This window comes from Pinus tabuliformis, chromosome 8, assembly GCF_031772625.1.
Source record: "Pinus tabuliformis cultivar Carrire ecotype Pingquan chromosome 8, CPIR1, whole genome shotgun sequence".
Taxonomy (NCBI): Eukaryota; Viridiplantae; Streptophyta; class Pinopsida; order Pinales; family Pinaceae; genus Pinus; species Pinus tabuliformis.
The window spans coordinates 706,388,809-706,414,911 of NC_142294.1; the positions used below are offsets into that span (position 1 = coordinate 706,388,809).

The 26,103-nt window shown below is 36.4% G+C and overlaps 1 protein-coding gene across 1 annotated transcript; it reads right to left on the reverse strand.

The window, feature by feature from the left end:
* Positions 1-534: 534 nt before the first annotated feature.
* Positions 535-12,595, reverse strand: LOC149237570 (dolichyl-diphosphooligosaccharide--protein glycosyltransferase subunit 1B-like). The gene is made up of 5 exons (XM_089369319.1): positions 12,348-12,595; positions 10,991-11,186; positions 2,322-2,512; positions 2,144-2,157; positions 535-1,595 (listed from the first exon to the last, which is right to left on the reverse strand). The coding sequence occupies exons 1-5, from the start codon at positions 12,593-12,595 to the stop codon at positions 535-537; spliced, it is 1,710 nt and encodes a 569-aa protein (XP_089225445.1).
* Between the last annotated feature and the right edge of the window lie 13,508 nt (positions 12,596-26,103).

Sequence of the window (26,103 nt, forward strand, 5' to 3'; positions counted from 1 at the left end):
AAATATGCCTCTGCAAGATGTGCTCATAGTCTTTAACAAACACTATTGATATGGAATACATTCCAAATCAATTAGGTTAAAACAGCTTATAAAACCTTTACAAGGCTACCCGCTGTATAATTTAAAGTCTTGCAACAAACATAGAAAGTAAAACCTTCAACACCAGGAAACTGAAGATATTAATGGACCGAAAACATTCATGTCTCTTTCCTGTGCAACCACCCCTGCATTTCAGTAAACAGAGTATTATAGAGAAAACCCCCTGCATTTCCAATGTTCATCTATGCAGCTTCATTTGCATGTATCACTGTATTCCTTTAAGTGCTGGTGCTCAAGTGACCTTAATTCTGATGTGGAATCTGCAAGTCCCTCCACCATGCCATCCTCAATTATAACAAAAAAGAAAACCTTCCTCTCAGTGAACTTTTTACCTATCAGACTAACTGGACATCAGTTACCTGCAACCACTCATCTACCTCCTGTTTCAAAACAATAAGCTTCTGCTCATGAGAAGATATGCGACTGTCAATCTCCTTACTTGGTAGCTTCTTCAGCTGCTTGGAAGAGAAAATCTTGTAGAGGTAAGCCGTAGCCTATTGTAAAAGTGGCTTGCCAGCCTCCAAACATAGGATATCGAGGTTCAATTTCTAGTTCTGTTTTTCTAGAGTCAGCATTCAAATGTGAGGTAGAAATATTCCCAATTTCATCTTGGTAATAAACCGAATGTGCTCGAGGTGGCAGTCTTGCCACTAGACTCTTAAAAGATGGTGCACTTCTAGCATTGGGTCTTGCTTGATATTCAATCCTTGAAAAACCACCTCTGATTCGAGCACCACCATGAAAAAAGTAATAATTTTCAGTTATCTGAACATTTCCCCAATGTGAAATTTCTATTTCTCGCACCAGCTCCTTGACAACTGCAAATGGTTGGTTATCTTCAAAGTGAACAATAAAAGGTGAAAATGAAAATGCAGCAAGATTCTCATATGGACCATATTTAAGTTCTGTATCCACCAATTTTGTGGGATCAACTTTGGAATATGATTCTATTCTAGGACTTGGGGTCTTGATGGCTGTAGTTTGCGCTTCAACCAGATGAGGCGAAAGAAAGTAAGCACTGTCACGATAAAGAACAAGCTGCGCTTGTGCCTGAGAGATCTCTTCAGGGAAAAGCTTCACTGAATGTGTGAAGACTGAAAGCACTTCTATAGTTACAGTGTCACCCTTTTTTAATGCCTTCACAAAAGAGATTGAAAATAAAACTATACCACCAGGTGCATCCTCCAATTGAGAAGGGCTTACTATAAGTGGAACAGAAACCTTATTTTTATCCTTTCCTTCAAGGGCAGCTGCTTTCAGATACGCCGGATTTTCGACCTGGTCAGGAGGAAAAGCAAGAAGAACTTCTGAAGTCGTACCCAAACCAGTATTTTCAACCTTCGAGGATGTAACAACCTGTACAATGTGTGATGTCAAGTCAATCCGGCGATGCACCCCCGATTCTACGAATTTGACATAAGAAGCCGCGATGTATGAGACATTAGATGCCGTGCTGAGCTTTTCACGAGCTCCATTCCTTTCGGCTTTGGCATCTTCTGAATTATGGCATCATCTTATGAAGGCAGACAGAATGCGCATAAAATGTTTGAAGAATTAGCCATCTGAAGAGTCGGCATCTTATGAAGGCAGACGGATACGCAGAGACTGTTCTGCATTAAGAACATGAATAAAAAAACTAAAACACACAAGTAATACAGTCATGGCCATAGCCATCGCTTCTCGGCTTCTGCCAACAATATCAATCTCCTCTGATTCTGAAATGAATTTAACATTTCTCAATTGCGCCCTCCGTCCCCAATATAACAGGTATTCAATCATGAAGCCACGCCAACGCCTTAGAGGAACGTGTAGTCAAAAGAGTAAATGTAAAGAATACTCCTCCTTCAAAATCTTGCCATGTGTCATAAAGAGCTGCAAAGACAAGGGGCTTTTTATCTTGAAAATGTATATAGAATAGATGTTTCTTCGCTTCATCCCTTTTTTTACTCGTAAAAAACCTCATAAGCCAGTCAGCTAAAACCTCCCCGCCAATGGGAGAAACATCATAGCCTTCTGAAGAACATAACCATCATGGACTGCATACCGCATTCTTTGCTACTGCACATAAAAATCAAGAGCAATCTTAATGTTTTGACCAAGTTCAACATTACGTGGGCATGGATCCACACTTGCAATTATAATGCCATCAAGGGCTATTTTCATCCGCTCCGCAATACAAAGATCTAATGATGTTTGTCTCTCCTCGGAGAAGACTCTCATACTTTGTACTCAGTGATGTCCATAGAGATTTACACTGGTCTGGACCACGATCAATTCCATGCTTGAACAAAGATGCCGAAATCTCTTCCCAGATTACCTTTTCCTTCTCTGCTTTAAACCTATTTTCCATATTCCCACGCTTCTTAGTTGGAGATATAACTGACAAGTCTACATTCAATGTTTCAGTGGGAACCTTGCAAAGATGTAATTTTTGGCACACTATCATCAAGGCTCCCAAGAACTTTGTGGTCTTTTCTGGATCTTTCTAACTTTAACTCTTTAGTAGTGACACCAGAAATATTTTCCCTAGCCATTACAATAACTTCTGGCCGTTTGCTACTGTACTTCCGTACCACCTTTCTAAGTACTGTAGAAATGGTTCGTTCTATATGAGCAATTGGGCAATTTGGAGGGCAGCTTGCCAATGCCACATGTGCAGCTTTCTGTAGTGCTTCTAGAAGTTTCCCTTAAATATCTGTCATTTGCGCAATTTCGCAGCGCAGCCAATGCAAGGTCAGTGTTTTCGCTACGAAATCACTAAAACAGATGGCGCTGCTAAACTGCTAACGGATTCATGTGCTGCGAAAACACGCTGTCTTTAAGCTAAGCTAAAAATTTTTACAACAGACTTTTCAGTGATAACAGATTCCATGACAATAAGATGGGGCTTGGTTCTACAATAAACAAACATGTTATGGTAAAGAATATTGTTGATAGAAGGCATGGATCTATAACAAAGGTTTTATTACAATAAAACCCCATTAAGTTAATGTCATATATACATGTGGCATGCATTATTTAAATGCTCAAAATAAGTAAATTAGACTTAAGATATAATTATTAATAATTCACTACAAAATGAATACATTATATACCATATAAACACCAGTTCGCAATTGAAACAAGTGGAATAGTTGTGAATCAGCGAGTCCCTACCTCTTTGTATAACTAGAGAATATTGTGCAATGTGACAAATGCAATACATGATCGTCGAAGGATAAATGTGTCCATTGGAAAAAGAATAAATGTGTTACTTTTAAAAAAATTGAAAAAATAAATGTGAAATGTGTGAACAAAAATTTCAAAGTAAAATGGTAATTTTAAAGTATGGAAGACACCAAATTACTTGTTTCCATCTGTAATTGCAATTATTTTGTGTTTCATCTCTGTTTACAAGAATATTATCACGGTGATAAATGACATAATGTATATTTATGTAGTCATACCATAGCCTTGTGAGTACATACCAACAAAAAAAACAATATCACTTTGTTAATTGCTTTTGCAGTTAACAATAAACTAACAAGTTGTCCAGTGTAAAGAAGCAGATATACTTTTCTCCTTAGAAATACAATGTTAGTAGCAACCCAAATGCAAACTAAGGTAAAAACTATTAGAGAGATAGGAAAAATAGAAAAGGTCACTTCCAAAAGATAAATTTAGTTTCAAACAAGACGTATACATACCCTCAAAATTTCACAAACAATGTACTAGGTGATAGAATAAGATATTGACTCCATTAAGGCAAACATTGATTTCAAGCATACCAAACTAGTAAAGACAAAATGAAATTAAAGCAGGAAAATATAGCAAAAGCTAGTACATACAGCAAACAATATCACTTTGTTAACTCTTTTTTTTTTGGGTAAACAACAAGAAACTAAAAAATTGTCTAGCACAACTAGTTGTTTGGCACAAAGAGGTAAATGATTGTTTTTCTCCTTAGCAAAACAATGTAATGATAAGAAATAATAACCAAATTACACTGTAGTAAACAAGAATACAACGGAGTGTGCACAAGAATAATGTTGTATTGGTACTGTTTTTATCAATAGATTACAAAAATAACATGACAAAATTCAATCACTTTGTACACGACTTGGAAGACGTGTTACCTTTTAATATGATCCCCATGAATACTACATGGGAAAATCAATGTATATTCCAAAACTTAGTTACTTAGTAAAGACACTATTAGCTACTCAATCAAGATTTATGAGTAGATATGACCCAAAATAAAACATGTGAGTAGATATGACCCAAAATTGTAATTCATTATCATAAATCCAACATAATTTAAAATGGGGATCCCTAGTAATAACAAAAGGGTTTGTAAATGGACACTGAGATGGAGTAAAAAGCACTCAAAGAGCACATTGCAAAAGAAAAATGGACATTGAAAATAATATAGAATGGCTTGTATTTTATTAACATGGGTCATATTCTAATGTAATGAATCGTCCTAACATTCGAACTTAGTTTGATTTAAAATTTGAGCATGTACATAATTCATCTTATGATCTCCAAATGGCACAACAAAAAAACATATAAATTTGATAGCTAAATTCAATTGGTAATTGGTTGAAAGTTTGACAAGTAATTTTGGGTTTGGATGAATATTAATACTAATGATTATAATTTAATTAAATATAATTTATAATAGATTATAAATAGAATTTACTAAAGCCATCTAATTTTATGAAATTTATTATAAGATTTTGATATTTTATTATTATATATATATATAGATAGATATATATATATATATTGTGTTAAATTAAAAATTATAATTTTAAGCAAAAATATATGGTATTTAGCTTTGAAATACTTATCTTTCAATGTATTAAAATATTAATTATATATATATATATATATATATATATATATATATAGTGTTAGCTCAGTGATTGTCTTTGGAGGACTCATTATCGCCTTTCTTTTTTCTTTGCATATATTAAAGCAATTTCACTTACTAAATATTTAAACGATGGTTGCATTTTCTTTAATCCATGGTGAGATATTAACGTCTTACATCTCTTTCACTAAAACTATGACAATGTATAGTTTCAAGAAAAAAATTGTTATGTCTGTTTATAAGTATGCATGGAAGCCACACTATGATGATGTATAGTTTCAACAACAATTTTTTTTATGAGAAGTGGGAAGGAGAAGTGTAGAGCCCAAAGAAAAGTGGGCATGCAGGGAGGAGAGGTGTTGGGCCTAAGAGAAAAGTGAGCAGGTTGGCGGGGAATCTATTGAAACAAATTACTCAACCAACAAATGAAGACACTTGCAATGTCACTTAGCATATTATGCCGACTTGATAAAAAGAATTCATCACACTCCACCACAATACTATAGTGGCTAAAATCTTGCACCTAGAATCCATGCAACACAGGATGCAAAGAACATAGCAGCTCAAGACATTGACAATAACATAAATCAAGGTTGTTATTTCCATTGCATTTAATTGTTTTGCAGTAGTCAGAGAAATAATTGAGGGATGCTTTTGCAAGCCAGGGTGGAATACAAGGTATAACCTGCATTTATCTTCGTGAAAACAATCAATCACCACAAACTACAACAACATCACATATACTATGCTTTGGTTCAAACTGGAAAAGTACGACATTCCAACTGCAATGCATGTGGTGTGAGGGTCAATTCTGATAGGCCACTACCATAGTACATACCTGCCAAAAGTATTACCTTTCCGTGCACTCAAATTTTGGTAAATTAGATGATTATGGTGCATCTAATTTTGTTCAGTTAATTATGTTTCATCTAATTTAGTCATAGAATTAAGATTTTGTGCATTAGTTTTGTAAAATGCAATATACACTTTCCATGGATCATTGAGAGTTTTAATCTACAAATTTGAAAATTTCAAAATATATATATATTCATGGCCATGTTATATTTCATAGTGAAAAATGGATATATTCATGCCAATGCCTATGTTTTTCTTTCAGATAACTAAACGTTGTTATACAAAATCAACTCCCCTAATAATATAGGAAATTTAATTAATGAAATGTTGCACACTAATAAGTATGATCACTCAGTTGTTTTCTTAGAAAAATTATTGCCACCTATGATGGGTTGTAGGTTCGAATTGCAATAGTTGTTTGCATGCATGTATTGCATTTGTAAGTTGTATAAGAAGGTGTAGTTGCATGATGCAAACACCAGTTCTACTTAGGTAGTGAGGAAAGCAAACACCAATCTCGGTCTAGTAGTCAGTAAAGCAATAACTTAGGCTCAAGGACCACAACATTTAAATGTGAGTGAAGCATGATGCATATATAATAGGACATTTGGATTGATACCAAAAAGGATTTTGAGCAAATCAAATTCTTATACAAGTTGTCTCAATGGCACTAAAGGGTTGATTGAGGTGCTTAATTATGTGGCACACTCATCAGAAAAGGGCCAGTTCATAGGGGTTTGTGAATTGATAAAAGGAGTTTAGAATTAATAGATTAAAATCATTAGTAAATCAAAGGGTGTGCATATTTCAGTAAAAAAAAATTACTAGGAAAAACCCATAGATGTATTTGGTTGGGATATGGCTTGGATTTCATATTATTCTTTGGGCTTCTACAAAGGCCATTTTGATGAAAAGGTAGTCTTGGATATTACCCAAAATCCCCTTTTCTTAATAAAAATCGGCCCTTGACCTGTGGTAACAACCTACAGGCTTTATCGGAAGCGCTTAAGGCTTTAAGCCTTTTATGACCATGGACATATGAGGAATCAAAGCCACCTTTTTATCGGCGCTCTTAATCAACTATCGGAAGCCACCACCCGAGATTTAAAGCTCGCAAGCACCATATTACATGAATCGGGAATGACCCATCATAAATACATGGGAATCATATATATATAAAACCCCTTTCTATACCCGCGCCCATATATATATAAAACTATATGGAAACATACAAAAACCCGCTTTTTTTTTAAAACGCCCGGACTTCAAATTATATATATACCTTTGCAATTTTCGGCAGGTCCGATATCGGCTGTTACAACCATAAACACATGCCGCGGTCCCGATGACCCCGATGAGGTTGCGGACCCGATCTCCACTTTGCCACAGTTAATGGTTCTATCGCATCCGCCTCTGCCCAATAATATTTCGTCGCGATCGGCGATCGCTCGACGCGCTATACACATATATGCGTCTGCCGATATAGATCCGGACCCGATCTAGCAATTCAACCCGATATATATTATATCGGGTCCGCACTCATCGCTTAAAGGTTCCGATATGATATCGCTCCGTCATCGCCGATATGCCGATGCAATGGTAATTCCGGACCCGACTTGGTCCAGAATCAATCTGAATAATCTTTCAAGTCCGCCCAGTACTCCGCTAAGGGGGTTCCGGCATCAATTCACTGTGTAAATGGGTCTTTCCGTTCGCGGACTCTAATTAACTTGGATTTGCTTTGAGCACAAGAATTCTTTACAATTTTATAATAACAATACAAGCAAATCGCATTGTATGGAGAACAAAAAAACAATCAACATACAAAGCCTTCATGGCCGCATAAACAAAGCATTGCACAAACACTGGATTATTTCATATATAAAATACAGGGTCTCAGCCTTGCCAGATTACACTGTAGTGATGACCTCTGTTTTGATACAATCCAAAATACACTTTGAGCTTTTCGCTCCACACCCAGCCTCACTCTCTCTCTCCTACACGATTATATTTTCCCCTTTTTAACTCCATAATTTCTCTAACAAAATCTAACAATAATATTCTATTTCTAAGAGATCTAACAACAATCTTCTATCTCTTAGCTTTCATGCACACCTAAGCTAACAAATCTTATCCCCAATCTAAATAAAACAATGCCTTATTTATTACAATAACTAACAATTTGAGAAGTCATCCTTCTCGGTAACAGTAAATGAATTTAACTGTGATTAGCCACAACATGTGGACAATCCTCCACATTGCTGGCTAATGTCGATGCTCCTGCATCAGACTCCCGGGGAAGAAAAGATTTGTCCTTCAAACCTTCAGGACTCACTCCATATTTCTGTAGTTCAGTTGTTGTCAACCAACTGCAATCTTCCATTGGTTGCTCCTTCCACTTGACTAGATATTGGAAATATATCTGCCCTCTGGTTTTCTTAGATACTCTTCGGTCTAAAATAGCTTCAACTTCTTTTTGAGATGCTTTTGGTACTTGTTCCTCCCAATCCACAGTTTGAATTTCATCACCTGTGACTTCTTTCTGCAACTCTGTTTTTGCCTCTCTGAATGGATACAAGTCTGCAATATTAAAAATGGGGGATATTTCGATCCCTTCTGGTAGCTCAATCTCATATGCATTAGCTGAAAATTTCCTTTTGATTTTACAGGGTCCTATTTTCTTCAGTTTCAGTTTATTATAAGTCCTTGTAGGAAATCTCTCCTTCCTCAAATATGCCATGACTAAATCTCCTACTTGAAATTCTTTTTCTCTCCTTTTCAGATCTGCTCTCTGTTTATATCTTCTGCTGCTTTCCTGTAATTTATCTTTGACTTCTTCTTGTAGCTTTTGCATTTGTTCAGCAAAATCTTCAGCACTTGCACTTCTGGCTTCCTGTTTTCCCAAATCTCTGAGTTCATATACTCCTCTTGGATGCATCCCAAAGACAATCTGGAATGGGCTCATTCCTGTGCTCCGGTTTGGTGTGTCATTGTAAGCAAATTCAGCTTGAGCTAATGCTAAATCCCACTGTTTGGGATTCTGATGAACCAAGGTTCGTAATATATTTCCCAAGCTTCTGTTCACAACTTCAGTTTGTCCATCGGTCTGAGGATGGTAGGCTGAACTAAAACTAAGTTTAGTTCCCAGCTTCTTCCAAAGTGTTCTCCAGAAATGCCCTACAAATTTTGTATCCTGATCTGATACAATGCTCACAGGTAAACCATGCAATCTTACAATCTCAGAGAAGAACAAATTGGCTATGTGTGTGGCATCGCTAGTCTTCTTACAAGCAATAAAATGGGCCATTTTTGAATATTTGTCTACAACAACATATATAGAATCATTTCCTCTCTGAGTTTTTGGTAAACCCAGAACAAAGTCCATACTCATTGCATCCCATGGTCGATCTGGTATGGGCAATGGCTGATATAGACCTGTATTTTGACTCCTTCCTTTGGCATACTGACATACACTACATTTCTCAACAAACTTTTTAACATCAGTTTGCATTTTGGGCCAATAATAAAAATCATTTACCTGAGCGAAAGTCTTGTCTTGTCCAAAATGACCAGACAATCCTCCACTGTGCTTTTCTTTAATGATGTTTTCTCTTATTGAACATTTAGGAATGCATAATATTTTGCTCTTAAATAACAGGCCTCCTTGAATAAGGTAGTCCATCCATTGACTTCTGTTATGGCTCATTGGATTCTGCACTGTCGTGTAGATATCCCTAAAATCCTCATCATCATGATACATTTCTATCATCTCATCAAAACCTACAACACCCACTTTGAATTCTTGCAAAAGAAAACTTACCCTGCTCAACGCATCTGCCACTTTATTAGACTTACCGCTTTTGTGCTTTATTACAAAAGTGAAACTTTGTAGAAATTCTACCCACTTGGCATGCTTCTGATTTAACTTTGGCTGATTATTAATGAACTGCAAAGCATGATTATCTGAATATAAAATGAATTCCTTTGGCAGTAAGTAATGCCTCCATTTTTTTATCGCCTGCACAATAGCGTAGAATTCTTTGTCATAGGAAGAATACCTCCTTTTCGCATCATTTAGTTTCTCGCTAAAATATGCTATCGGTCTTTTCTCTTGGCTCAACACTGCTCCACTTGAAAGACTTTCTCGAAATCTGGCAATGCTAGAATAGGCTTTTCTGTTATTTTTCTTTTCAACAAATTAAAATTCCTATCGACTGCTTCTGTCCATTGAAATGGCTGATTGACCTCCCTGATGGTCTCAAGGATTGGTGCACAAACTTGAATGAACCCTTTTATAAACTTCCTGTAAAATCTAGCAAGTCCATGGAAACTTCTTACCTCGAATACACTCCTGGGAGTAGGCCAGTTTCTGATTGCTTGTACCTTTTCCGGATCCATTTTTAAACCTTCTCTAGAAATCACAAACCCCAAATATACCAGCTCCTCTTTCATGAAACTACATTTCTTCAAGTTAATTAGTAGTTTTTCCTTCTGCAGTGTTTTCAAGACTAACTTCAAATGTTCCAAATGTTCCTCTTTACTTTTGCTGAAAACTAGAATATCATCAAGGTAAACAACAACAAATTTACCTGTATATTCTTTCAGGACCTCATTCATTAGTCTCATGAATGTGCTGGGCGCATTAGTGAGCGCAAAAGGCATCACTAACCACTCATACAATCCACTATTTGTTTTGAATGCTGTCTTCCATTCATCGCCTTCCCGAATTCTAATCTGATGATACCCGCTTTTTAAATCTATCTTTGTAAAATACCTGGATCCACTTAAACAGTCCATTAAATCATCCATTCTGGGCAAAGGAAATCTATACCTGACTGTTATATTATTGATAGCTCTGGAATCGGTGCACATGCGCCATTCTCCTCCCTTTTTTGGACTAAGCACCGTTGGCACAGCACACGGACTCAGACTTTCTCGGATCAGTCCCTTGTCCATCAGCTCTTGAACCTGTCTTGCAACCTCTGCATTTTCCTGAGGAGTTAATCTATAGGCAGCTTTATTAGGTAGACTTGATCCTAGTATTAAGTCGATATGGTGACTTATACTCCTAATCGGTGGTAATTCATTTGGCAATTCATCCACAATGATATCCATGTAACTATTTAACACAGATTGAATTTATTCAGGCAAATCATTTAAATTGGTGGAGGTTAAAATTACCTTTGGCCTTCCTACGATAGCAAAATGCACCTCTTCGCTTTTATCAACCTCTTGTAGCAGTTCCTTGCCACTCATCAACATAATACTATTTTCAGGTAGCTCTTTGTCAACATCATTCTTTACTGGCAGCAACGTATGTTTAACTTCGTCCTTCTCTATGGTATATGTATTCCTTCTCCCATCATGAATCGCCTTCCTGTCAAATTGCCACGGTCTTCCCAATAACACATGACATACATCCATGGGCATTATGTCACATAAGATCACGTCTTTGTATGTGTCGATCTGCATTTCCACATTACACTGCTCTGTCACAATGACTTGATGACCCTTCTGTAGCCAAGATACTTTGTAAGGTGCAAGATGCGCTTTCCTTGTTAATCCGAGCTTTTCCACCATCTCTGTAGACACAAGATTGTCAGTACTCTCGCTATAATTTATTACCTTACAGCACTTACCCTTTGACTTGCACGTAGTCCTGAACAAGTTCTTCCTTTGCGCAGGTTCTCCAATCTCCTTTTCTGATCTTAACAAAGTTCTTCTAAGCAGCAATGCTTCACCTTCTTCCGGTGGTTCTTCTACAAGTCGAGGTGGTTCCAGCTCTGCCTCAGCCACATTTGCACCCCTCTGGCTTGCTGACTTGTTACGAGGACAGTCTCGTGACATATGTCCCCATTCTCCACAGGTATAACACCTAACATCTCTTCCTCGCCCTCTTCCTCTGGGCGCGAATCTCCCTCTACTAGATTCACCCATCTGTGGTGATCTGCTGCTTGAACTCCCTGTGTCAATTTGATGTTGTGTTCCTCTAGATCGGCCAGCTCCTCTACCTCTTGCTGAGCTCTTTCCTCTGTTCCTTTGACTTTGTTTTCTTAATATCTTCTCTTCTGCCTTCAATCCTGCTTGATAGGCATCCTCAATAGTTTTCAGACTTAAGAGACCAATCTCATCTTGGATCTCATACCTTAGCCCATTAACATATCTAGCTACTTTTTCCAAATCATCCTCTACATGCCCTGTTCTGATACTTAATCTGTAAAATTCTTCAGTATATTCTTTAACAGACATTCCTTTTTGCTTCAGATTTTGCATCTGCTTAAAAAGATTCAAATGATAATCTTTTGGCATAAACTTGGCTTTTAGTTTACTTACCATTTTATCCCACTGCTTGATCTTAGATTTCCCTTTTCTCGTTCTTGATGTCTGTACCTCGTCCCACCAGATGGCTGCATGACCTTTCAATCTAGTGACTGCAAATTTTACCTTCTTGTTCTCTTCAACCTCTTCATAATCGAAGTACTGATCTATGGATCTGATCCAATCCATGAGCTCCTCGGCATTCAGACTCCCTTCATACATAGGAATCTCCATTTTAGGTTTGCCTCCAACCTTTGCCAGCATCTTCAAGATTTTGATATTTTCATTCTCTTCTTCTGCTTCCACATCTGTATCATATTCTTCTGCAGGACTCTCAGCTCCCTCGTCAGGCACTCTTCTTTGGGCTGTCTCCATTGCCTCCATTCGTGCATGCAAACTCCACATTTCTTCTATCAAAACTACATTTGGTTCTGGTCTCCCTCGACCAATTCCTCTCCTTGGCAGCATCTTTACTGTAAACACTATCTCTTCTGCTCTGATACCAAAAATTGATGAAAAGGTAGTCTTGGATATTACCCAAAATCCCCTTTTCCTAATAAAAATTGGCCCTTGACCTGTGGTAACAACCTACAGGCTTTATCAGAAGCGCTTAAGGCTTTAAGCCTTTTATGACCATGGACATATGAGGAATCAAAGCCACCTTTTTATCGGCGCTCTTAATCACCCATCGGAAGCCACCACCCGAGCTTTAAAGCTCGCAAGCACCATATTACATGAATCGGGAATGACCCATCATAAATACATGGGAATCATATATATATAAAACCCCTTTCTATACCCGCGCCCATATATATATAAAACTATATGGAAACATACAAAAACCCACTTTTTTTTTAAAACACCAGGATTTCAAATTATATATATACCTTTGCAATTTTCGGCAGGTCCGATATCGGCTGTTACAACCATAAACACATGCCGTGGTCCCGATGACCCCGATGAGGTTGCGGACCCGATCTCCACTTTGCCACAGTTAATGGTTCTATCGCATCCGCCTCCACCCAATAATATTTCGTCGCAATCGTCGATCGCTCGACGTGCTATACACATATATGCGTCTGCCGATATAGATCCAGACCTGATCTAGCAATTCAACCCGATATATATTATATCGGGTCCGCACTCATCGCTTAAAGGTTCCGATATGATGTCGCTCTGTCATCGCCGATATGCCGATGCGATGGTAATTCCGAACCTGACTTGGTCCAGAATCAATCTGAATAATCTTTCAAGTCCGCCCAGTACTCCGCTAAGGGGGTTCCGGTGTCAATGCGCTGTGTAAATGGGTCTTCCCGTTCGCGGACTCTAATTAACTTGGATTTGCTTTGAGCACAAGAATTCTTTACAATTTATTAATAACAATACAAGAAAATCGCATTGTATGGAGAACAAAAAAACAATCAACATACAAAGCCTTCACGGCCGCATAAACAAAGCATTACATAAACACTGGATTATTTCGTATATAAAATACAGGGTCTCGGCCTTGCCAGATTACACTGTAGTGATGACCTCTATTTTGATACAATCCAAAATACACTTTGAGCTTTTTGCTCCACACCCAGCCTCACTCTCTCTCTCCTACATGATTATATTTTCCCCTTTTTAACTCCATAATTTCTCTAACAAAATCTAACAATAATATTCTATTTCTAAGAGATCTAACAGCAATCTTCTATCTCTTAGCTTTCATGAACACCTAAGCTAACAAATCTTATCCTCAATCTAAATAAAACAATTCCTTATTTATTACAATAACTAACAATTTGAGAAGTCATCCTTCTCGGTAACAGTAAATGAATTTAACTGTGATTAGCCACAACATGTGGACAATCCTCCACATTGCTGGTTAATGTCGATGCTCCTGCATCACATTTGCAAGGTATATATTGTTGCAGCTACGCTAGTAGTGTAAACGTATGTAGGAGCAGAGCAAGCAATACACCAACAAAAGCTTAAGTAATTAATTGAGTTTCAGTAATTGCACATCTCCTCTGCTGCAAGGAAGAAAAAATGAGAACAAATGAGGTGAGGCTTGCAACCCTAGAAGAACGATTTATGTGAGGCATGCCACAACCATGAAAATTCAACAACTTAAAGGATACAATTTATTTGGCTCCATCTATGATCTCTAAAAATAAAAATAAAAAAATTAATGAGAGTAGGAGCAACAATGAAGGAGACATCTTACCCTAGGCTTCCTTGCAACTGGTCTGCATTTTAGCAAAGCCCTAAGGGGTAGTTTTACTTGGTATCTTATGTTGACATCCACAATTAACAATAGCAGAGGTTGAAACAAGAGAAACCCAGTGTGGAGGCACCATGGTTGCATTTGACTAATCTCAAAAATTATGTGGTGAGTGCCACAAATGAACATGACATTGAAGGGTCTGTTCTTTTTTCGAAATTATGAACTCAATTTGCAGTTGAAGCCTTTGTTCTTTATTTGAAATTACGAAATACAGTTTTCAATTATTTTTTATTTCTATGTTGAAGCCTTCATTATGTTTTGTTTTTTTTTGAAATTGCAAGGCTTTCAAGTTTTCTCCTCTCATCCTCAAGATTTTCTTTCTTTTATGGCTGATTATTGTAGCATACTTTCTAGTTTTCTCCTCTTTCATAAGTTTCTAATGTACACAATCATCAGAATTGACGGCTCCATCCACTGCATGAATACTTTATCCACTGCTATAAGGTAAGTTTGGTTGGGAAGGAGGTGATTTGGGATGAGAAGGGATTTGGAAAATTTCATGGCTACTCTACATATGAATTTAGTAGTTCACCTCTTAAAGGAACAAGTGGCGGCTTCATGTAGTTGTTAAATGGAAGGCCCTTCCACAATTGAACAACAATAATGCTTAAATTTACTAGTGGCTCCAATCTTTAGGCAGCTCCAGGCATAATTATATTGATCAATGGCTCCAGCATTTAGGAAACTCTAGGCATCGATTGTTGTGTCAACATGTTAATAGACATCGATTGTTGCTATGTATTAACATCCTTTAGGCAACTCGAGGCATCGATTGTTGTGCTAACAGGTTAACTAACATCAATTGTTGTGTTAATAGGTTAACAAACATCCACCGTTGTGTTTTGTGTTAATTAACCAACCATTTATCCAATGAAATAAATTACATTTTATTCATTGTTTTAAACAATTTAAAATGAATCAGCCATTTATCCAATAAAATAAATTACATTTTGTTCATCATTTTAAACAATTTAATTTTTAACAATTTCCTGAAAACAATAACCACGAGGAAATATTTAGTCCCATCAATCATATTTAACCAATCAAAAAACACACAAAATATTTTTTTGAAATTCATAAAATGTACAACAATATAAAAAAATACAAAACAAATATTCCAACAAATATAAAATACATTACACTTATCCCGTAAATTAATATAAGTTCAAATGGATTTGACTAGTAAGGGAAAATTATAGTCCCTTGTAGACAGAGACTAATAATTTGATGAAATGATGATTTTTACCATATTACAGTCAAGGGTTTCGCATAATATCGTCCCAATTTATACATAAAATATGTATGAATTTAGGCTATGCTACCAATCCAGATTTGGTGATACCACCACCAATATATGTTAATCATGAGTGATTTTGGGCTATGCTACAACTTTTGGATTTCATACAACACTGTCGCAATATATCTTAACTGTGAGTAATTTCATTACCATAATCAGTCTAGTGGATTCATTCAACTTTATATACATATTTCATGGATTTCCATGCACATGTCCTTGTTATATATAACTTTGAATTTAATTGATAAGCTATATGCTTGTCAATACAAAAAAATTATATATAATAATATCAAACTATTTGAATTCATAATCTAGGTTGATTATATTATTATTATTATCTAATTTTAAGGTCATGTCCAAGCGAGACACCACATTGGTGTATGCGACCCCCTTTTTTGTGGGACAAAGGATCCACCTCCGTGCAATGATTTGACTGCTAAGTCTACGAAGGCATACATACTCTACCCCCTAGTTTTTGAACCTATGAGCTCTTAGGAGGAAACACGTACTCTTAACCATTAGACCCACGTTAATAGGCATGCATAATGTGATATACATAAAGAATGGTATATATATGTTTTTATTAAAAAGAAATAATTAAAATCCATGGAAATAAATGGAATTGACCAAGCTCTATAGGAATTTACAGGGTAAATTCCTTAGATAAAACATCAAAGCACACCGCTCACAATTAGATCACAGATTAGTACACTAGTATTCTTGATGTGGTTAAACCCCTCAAATAGGAAAACAGTCCATGGCCTGAGCCAACGCGGCTACTTTAGGCAATTTATTAATGTAAAGGAAAGACAATTTACATAAGCTTCTCTCATGAATGATCACCTAACAAATGACCCTCCATTCTCTTTAAATAGAGATCATGTACCAACCAGGATTTAAGCCATGAATCAAGTGTCAGTAATACTGAGGAGAGAATGAACCGTCAGATCACTTCATGTCTAGAACATATCATGACCGTTGGATTATAAGTTACAAAAAGTACATACTAAAGAAACACACTTTACCTAATTATACACTAGACCAAGTTATACTTAATTATTTCCTATGTGTCTGAATATCCTAACATCCCACCTTAAGAACAACTTGGGATAGGATTGAAGGATCTAAAAATATGACACAATAGGAGAAGGAAGGAGGCATTAGAGCCTATCCCCCCTTAGTGAAAACTTCCTGAACTCCAACCATAAATCGAAGTTTAGTAAACTTCGCCTTAGTGAGAGCCTTTGTAAAGATGTCTACAACTTGATCATCGGTTGAACAATAGTGCACTTCAAAAACATGGTCATGAATGAGCTTTCTAATCAAGTGCATGTGTAGTTCAATGTGTTTGATACGGTAATGTTAGGCTGGATCTTTGCATAGTTGAATGGAAATTTTATTATCACACCAAAGTGTAGTAAGATGTTGCTGCTGAAAACCAAACTCTAATAGGATCTAACAAAGCTACAAGGATTCCTTACTAAATTCAACGACGCCATGATACTCTGCTTCTACTGAATAAAGAGAAATGGAACTTTCTTTCTTGCAAGCCCATGTAATAGGTCTAGAAACAAGAGTGAAGACCTAACTTGCAGTATACTTTCGATCATCAGGGTCACCAACCCAATCAGAATCAATGAAACCAAACAATAGAGGAGATTCTTTTGCACTGTAATGAATCCCAAACTGAACTGTACCTCGAACATAATGAAGTATTCTTTTAGCTGCTTTCCAATGATTTTCATGTGAGTTTTGCATAAACCGAGCAACAATGCCAACAACAAAGGAAAGTTCATGACAGGTATGGGTAGATACAAAAGTTTTCCAACAAGTTGGTAGTATAAGGTAGCATCAACTTCAGGGGAAGTACAAGTGACTAAAATTTTGGCTCCAGACTGAAAGGTAGAATGGTGATGGATTACAGTCTTCCATGTGAAAGTGGTGTAGAAGATCACACCATACTTGGACTGGGAAAGGGAAATACCTTCTTTGGATTACAAGACTTGAAGAACAAGAAAATAATGCAAGTGTCCTAAGTCTGTCATTTCAAACTGCTTTTTAAGGCTGGACTTCACGGGGTTTATAAGGTTGAAATCACTACTAGTAAGGATAATATCATCAACATAAAGAACAAGAATGATAAGAGACATACCCAATTTCTTGGTGTAGACAATATTGTCAGAATGACACCTAGAAAATCCGGTATCTAAAAGTAAGTTATCCATTTTGGCATACCAAGCCCAAGGGGCTTGCTTGAAACCATGAAGGGATTTCTTAATTCGACATACAAGGCTGGAGTATGTTTGTATAAATCCAAGAGGTTGTTCCATATAGATTTCTTCATGCAAGTCCCCATGCAAGAAGGCAAATTTAACATCCATCAGATGGACTTCCCATTTGAAAGAGACGGCAAGGGAAAGAACAAGGAAGATAGAGTTCATTTTGGTAGCAGGGGAGAAGGTTTCAATATAGTCAATGCCTTCAACTTGTGAAAAACCTTTAGCAACAAGACGAGCTTTATGTTTATCAAATTTTCCTTCTGGTCCGAACTTCGTTCTGTAAACCCATTTGCATCTAACAAGTTCTCGTCCCTTTGGAAGACGAACAAGGTCCCATGTATCATTTTCCAATAATGAAATATATTCTTCATTCATAGCTACATCCCAATCTAGATGGCTTGAGGCTTCTACAAATGTGTCAGGATCATAATTTGCTGAAGCTTGAGCCAATAAAGAAGAGGCTCTATCGAAATGAGAACGTGTACGACACTGATCTGTAGGACCACCAGCAAGAGCACCTGCTGCATCCTGAGTAGCGCGACCCATTTTTGAAGTTGAGGAAATGAAGGAGGATCCCGAGAAGGTGGGGGAGGATTGTCATCCTCACTGTCATCATCTATAGAAGAAATAATTTCAGAAGTAGAAGGGATAGAGAGAAGTGGCGCATCCGCCAAACTAGGCTTGTAGGCTGATATATTTTCAGCAAACTTTACATCTCTTACAATGATAACATTTTTGGATTTAGGTTGAAGAAGTCTATATCCTTTGACATCTTTAGAATATCCAACAAAAATACATTTTTCACTCTTAGGTTCTAAGGCTTTATTTTTCTCATCTGGAATATGGGCCCATGCTTCACTTTCAAAAACACGAAAGTGACTTACATCTGGTTTAATTGAGCTCCATGCTTCTTCTGGAGTGATATTCTTTAAAACCTTAGTAGAAGTGCAATTTAATATGTAATTTTCACAGTTAATTTCTTCTACCCAAAAATAAGACTAAGTCCTTTAGATTGAAGCATATGATTAGCCATTTCCTTTAAGGTGCGATTCTTCCTTTTAGCTACACCATTTTGTTGTGGAGTATATGGAACAATATGTTGCAATTGAATTCCATGCTCAATGAAAAAGTTGATGAATTTGTTGTTAACATATTCTCTGCCATTATCAGATCTTAGCTTAGGAATTTGATGTCCAGATTGTTTCTCAACAAAGGCCTTACAGACCAAGAACATGTTAAACACTTCACTCTTAAGTTTTAAGAAATATACCCAAGTGCGTCTTGAGAAATCATTAATGAAAGTTAAGAAATACTTGTAGCTAGAGAATGAAACAACTGGGAGTAGACGACATAAATCACTATGCACAAGCTGTAAATGGGCTAATGTGTGCCAATAGGCACGTTTTCAAAACTATCCCAATGATGTTTTCCGAGTACACATCCAGAACAAACACCATCTCTACAAGATACCATAGGAAGACCTATCACCATATTTTCTTTACATAGATTTTGAAGGGAGCGATAGTTTAAGTGACCAAATCACTCATGCCAAAGTTTGCTCACTTCATAATTATGAGCAACAAATACTGAGGGAAGAGTTGATGACCCAAATTTGTTAAACTTATACAACCTTGTAGAATCATCAACAATGCCAGTAGCTAAAATCTGTCTAGGATCTCTTAGGTCCTTAATTACAACATCATGAGGTGAAAATTCAACGGTTTTACCTTCACATGAATAATTTATCTGATATACAGATAGAAGATTGCAACATAAGGTTGGAACACATAAGACATCATTAAATTGACCATTGTCTAGATGAATAGTTCCAGTCCCTACAACACTAAGAGATCTATCAGCACCAACATATATATTTTTGGTGTTACAATCATTTAAAAAATAAAACATGGCTTTGTTTTTGGCCATGTGATAAGAAGCTCCAAAATCAATGAGCCACTCATGAGAATGAGAAGAAGAAGATACATTTAGTGCGTAACTAGACTGATATGATTGAAAACCACATGCAGAAAGTGTTATTCCTGAAGATGAAGTTGAAGTTGAAGAGTTCTCTAAATGGATGTTATGCTTCTTCATTTTTGCTTCCAAGGCTTCCATCTTCTTAAAGAATTTGTATTCTAAGTGGCCATCACGGTTACAAAAGTTACAATGTCTATCAGTCTTCTTTCCTTTGTTGTTAGTTACCTTATCATTTTGTTGAGTTGATTTTTCATTGTGAGACGGAAATGGCTTAGGACCCTTTTTTGGTTTAGGACCATTATTTTTAGGGTGTTTCTTCTTAGGATTCTTTGAATTTGGTTGTTGTTGGTCTGCTAAGGCTTTCTTAGAAGAGTTTCCAGCATTAAGAAGACCAATATGTAAGATTTTTTCTTCTTCTCTTATTAAAGAATCACAAAAGGCTCAAAAGAGGGGGACTTGTAGTCTTTTCCTTGAGAAATAAAGGCTTCTCTAGTAGAATGGAAGGTTGAAACAAACATAGAGTAGGTTGATCCTAACTTAGTAGGAATGGAATAGATAAGGCTACCATATTCTTTCTTAACCTTAACACCTTCCAAGAGAAGTCTAAGGGTCTTGAACTTGGAAAAAAAATATTAAATGGAAGAAAAATTATTGGGGTCCAATGTAAGCAACTTATTTTAAAGTTGATAGGCTCTAATTTCATTTTTAATTACAAAAGTTTTATTAAGTTGTTTCATTGCTTCATCAGGGGTATCAATTTCTATGAGATAGAATCTAAGGTCTAGAGAAATAGACATCCCTATAAACTCATGTGCTTTATCTTGTTTATTTTCCCATTTGGCTTGCTTATTTTCATCTTTAAGTTTAGACTCTTGGCCTGAGGCTATTCTATAAAGACCTTTACTTCTAAGTAAATCCACCTTGTAGGATTGTCATTGGAAGTAGTTTGTGTTGTCAAGAATAACTAGGCATGGACTTTCCATTTTAAAAGAAACTGAAGATGTAGATGCTGAAACTAAGTGTTCCAATGGAAATGTCTCGAAAAATTAGGTTGATTAAAAATAACGGCTCTGAAAATGGCTTTCCGGTGAAGAAGTTATGACTTTTTGAAGAAAAATTGTTGAAGATGCCGACGAACCACATGAATGTTGGGAAGTGAATGATAATGTTATATTTAAAAAAAATCCCCCCTCTCCCCCTTGGACCACTCTTCCCATTCCAAACTTAATCTAACTAGCTCACTTTTAAAAAAAAGATTACTTTATGTGACCCACTTTTATAAGTAAGTGAAAGTCACTTTTACAATGTTATTTTATGAACTATCCACTAAATTGTAACTTAAAGAAAAGATAAAGTGACATTAGAATTATAAGTAACTCACTTTAAAAAAAAAGATTACTTTATGTGATCCACTTTTATAAGTAAGTGAAAGTCATGTTTACAAAGTTATTTTATGAACTATCCACTAAATTGTAACTTAAATAAAATATAAAGTGACTTTAGAATTATAAGTGACTCACTTTAAAAAAAAGATTACTTTATGTGACTCACTTTTATAAATAAGTGAAAGCCACTTTTACAATGTTATTTTATGAACTATTCGCTAAATTGTAACTTAAATAAAAGATAAAGTGACTTTAGAATTATAAGTGACTCACTTTTAAGAAAAAAATTACTTTATGTGACCCACTTTTATAAATAAGTGAAAATCACTTTTACAATGTTATTTTATGAACTAACTATACACTAAATTGTAATTTAAATAAAAGATAAAGTGACTTTAGAATTATAAGTGACTCGCTTTTTATAATGGGTGAGAACACTTTTGCATAAAGTAACTTTAAAACATAAGTTACATGTGTTTTTTGAAAAAGTAACTCAACAAAAAGAAATACTTGAACCCAAGACCAATATTCTCATAAAGTAACTTTGGACCAAGTGAGCTAGTTTAAAAGGTTAGTAGTTTTTGGAAAGGAGGATGAGGGAAGATTTGGAGTGCGTGTTTACTTGAAAAACTCTTTTTTTCCTACAAAACAAAAAACAACCATACAAACAGAAATGAACACACAAAAGTAATCCAAGCCTTACAGTTTAAAGTTAGATTTGGCTGGAAACTATACATTTTCCTCAATGTTTCTGGTTTTCTGAGATCACACTAAGCGGAAAAGAGCATACGCATGAGAAAAAACATTTCTTTATGTTTCTGGTTTACCCAAATCACATAGAGTCGTGGGGCAAAGAGCATACACAGGAATGAAAGATAAAGATCCGGTAATAAAAAAATGTATAGAGGACTACAAACCGAAATAAATAGAGAGATAAATAACTATAACCGCAAATAAAGATTGTATACCTCCAGATCTTGAAAATGACGTAGCTAGGGCTACCGAAAACCTTTTCGCATGAAACGAAAGAAGTTCCTCATTGGAACATCTGCTCCTAACACAATAGAGTAGTCATCTTGGCCCGAAAGCGGCTAGAAACAATAGATCTAGGAAATGAAAATTGAATGTAGTTGTACCGGCTTTGGATTTGGATCACCAATAGATGCAGCCCTCGAATAGCTCTGATACCATGTAGTAATTTACAGGGTAAGTTGCTTAGATAGAACACCAAATGACACCCCTCACAAACAGATCACAGATCAGTACACCAGTGTTCCTAATGTGGTTAAAACTCTAGGGAAACAGTCCACGGCCTGAGCCAACGCGGCCACTTCAGGCAATTTAATAATGTAAAAGAAAGGAAATTTACATAAATTCTCTCATGAACAGTCACCTAACAAATGACTTTCCATGCTCTTTAAATAGAGATCATGGACCAATTGGGTGTTAAGCCATGGATCAAGTGTCGATAATACCAATGAGAGAATGAACCATCAGATCACTTCATGTCTAGAACATATCGTGACCGTCAGATTGTAAGTTACAAAAGTAAATACTAAAGAAACACACTTTACTTAACTATACACTAGACCAAGCTATACTTAATTATTTCCTATGTGTCAGAATATCCTAACAAGCTCAATTTTATAATAAAAATTCCTTGAATACCAATTATAATTTTAAGAAATTTATATATCATTTTGTTGATGATTTTGTGAAGAGAATTCTAAATTTGGATTTTGTACTCTTGTGTTAACTTTCTGATACTTGAGTATTCCACCAATTGACTGCCCTACTAACTCCAAAAAAGTACTATCTTTTCACAGGGACCTTCAAGCTATAACAAGGTCATATGGAAGGCATAAATTTAGGAAGTAAGAGAAGGGTGAAGTCAATCAATTTTAGAAGAAAATCTCCACTTCACAACACTCTTCAATAGACCAAACTTAATAATCAGTAACAGAAAGTTAAGTATTATGACAACCATTTAACATTAAGGTGAAAAAAGTGTTTTCCTCTTAGTTCAAGCTCTCCTTTTAAAGGTTTTGTGGATAAGTGACTTGTCTAGCTCATGTAAAATATAATATTAAATTAGTTACGTATTATTCACCATCTAATGTGTCACTCACATGCACATTTGCACAAGTAATTATTTATTTAAAATATAAAACAATGATTTATCCTCACCCAAATCTTATATTTTCTATTTTTACTCCTTTTGATATCCTGTTCATTTCCTATTTGAGTATGTACACATGTAGTAAATAATTAGTTATTTATTGTCTCTCTTTAATATCTCCCAACCCACTTTTTTGAACTAACACTCCTATTTGAATTTGAATTTGTGTTCCTCTTTCTTTTCCTTGTTTTGTGGATGCACTAATAATTAGCTTTCTATTGATAAAAATTATGATAATATTATTTCATGCACATTCTTAGTATGTATTCATTTCTCAATGAATTTTGATAAAGTAATTAACTTATTTTTATTATGAAATACTTGATAACCTATGTGTTTAATCATGCTACTATTTAATTAATTGAATTGACTTTTCCCTTGTGTTACAATGTATAATCTACACAATATTCTTCTCCTATTAATAAAATGTAAATGCTAAAGAAAACATTTTTGTATGCTTTAATTAATCTTCTTTCAATGTGTACTTGAAATTTCATAACCAATACCAAGGTTGTCATGCTTCTCCATGCCCTTCAAGAGTCGTTTTTTCAATAAGTACCAAATGTGTCATGTTTACACATGCCTTTAAAGCATCCAACTTTCTTGGTGGGGGGAATTGTCAAACTAATAAGACCTTGTTAACTTAACCTTTGTCATGCTTATTAAGGGATAAACGGTCAATGAGGAATAAGGTTTGTTGTACCTTCCTCATACTCCCTTTTATTCTTTCATATAGTAGAGGAGATTTTTTCTTGTATGCAAGGAGGGATTGCAAACTCCAGAAAAATAAAATGGAATTAAAAAGAAAAACAAGGTCGAGGCATATTCAAGGGGGGATTTCAATAAGATATTAGGAGGACTGGTGCAAATAATAACAAAAGTTAAAGCCATTTTTTAGGTAGAAGATGAGCTCAAATACCACATCGGACTCACTCAACTAGAAAGTGCTCTGGAAGAGCTTTCCAATGGTGTGTAGAAGTTTGAAAATTGCCTCCTGGTTCATGAGATAGATCCAGTAAAATTTGGTGACCACAAGTCAAATAATTACAGATCTGAAAGGTGTTTGGTTGAGCCATTGGCATGTAGCCAAAGTTGGCTTAAGTGCCAAACTCGGAAGCAAGGCTGGAGGAACCTCTAAGCGAAGCTTTAGGTAGTCATGGCCGATACGTTAGCAGCAAAAAGAAATTCTATTAGACATAGGTGGAACCCACTCGGAGGAAATACTCAAGTGGAAGCATTTAAAATCCAATGTCTATGCGACCATGAGAGAAGGAATAGATGACATCATCCTAGTGGTCATACCTCGGAGGGTTCACCTTGGAGATTTCAATAACAGTCCAAGAGTTGTTGCATCGATATGGGATAGAGCGGGTGGAGCCCACTCAACTATGATAACCCAAAAGTATACCCCAACGGATTAAAGTTAGCACCCAAATCAAAGCATCAGGCTATTGGTGTTGGGAAACGGTGGCATAGGACAAAGCAACAACCAATAAATGGAGGGTTGAGCGGACCCTACTGGCCACCTCATCCCGGAGGGATCATACTGGATAATCCAATTGGCAGCGGTGTCGAGTTGTAGAGTGTCAGGACACGGTGGAAATGGATAAAGAAAAATCCAATAAACAGAGGATTGGGTGGACCCTACTGGCTAGCTCATCCTAGCTAGTGGAACCCAGAAGATTAGAAATATGGTGCAAAGGGGATGCATCGAGTTAAAGGGGGCTCCATCATTAGCATCAAGCATGAGTTCTAATGGAACAATTGAGACCAGGAGAACGACAACAATAAGGGCCTGGATCCCAGAATCATGTATCCTTTAAAGAATTGTAATTAAATAGAAAAGTCAATATCGAGAAGCTCTTACCTTTGGGACTGGACTTTGGTCACCTCACATAGAGGTGTGACCAATGACATGGAGTCGTTAACAAAAGAAAAGGGCATACGTAGGGCTCAAAAAGGGTAAGTTCCCAATATCTTAGGTCATGGTCACGGAGACCATTTATATGGCGGAAAATAGGTAAAGGCTAAGCAGAAGGGGTCCACCCCAGCATTAAGTGACAATAGGTAACCGACGATCAATTAGCCAGCAAATGACCATCATTCCCAAGCCCGCTTGGTCCAAGAAAGCACTACAAGGGGTAACTAGCATAGCCGATAAACTGATGATAGCCCTCGAAATGGTCAACATCAGTTTTCAAGTATGTCCGATCAATGACCAAGATCGATTCCTGGGGGGTCAGGCCTCACTCCCGATCTTGTTCATTCACCCTGTTGGAGTAGGGGGAGTACACCCACCACCGACACGCCAACACAATGATAATTTAAGCAAGCGAGCCTGATTTTTGTAGGGACGAGGTCCTTCCCATCCAATCCCATGGCTCCATGTGTCTCCCATCCACACGTCATGCCACCATACTCCCTACCTATATAGTCACCACCTTCTTGCCATCAGTTTTCAAATTTTAATTTATTTCAATGGTGTCCTCTATCACCCATCATATGATCAACCCCATTCAACCATTAGCCAACGCAGAGCACTTCCAATCCCATCACACAAAATCACGTCCGCCCACCATGGATTTTA

Bases quoted from the DNA above. Each gene is read 5' to 3' on its own strand.
- LOC149237570 (XM_089369319.1), bottom strand. From the start codon at position 12,595: ATGCTGCCAAGGAGAGGAATTGGTCGAGGGAGACCAGAACCAAATGTA. The intron at 11,187-12,347 runs GTATGAAGGGAG...GCAATTTGACAG, and splicing joins CCTAAAATGGAGATTCCTAT to GAAGGCGATTCATGATGGGA. The intron at 2,513-10,990 runs GTAATTTTAACC...CATCTTTGCAAG, and splicing joins CTATCGTAGGAAGGCCAAAG to GTTCCCACTGAAACATTGAA.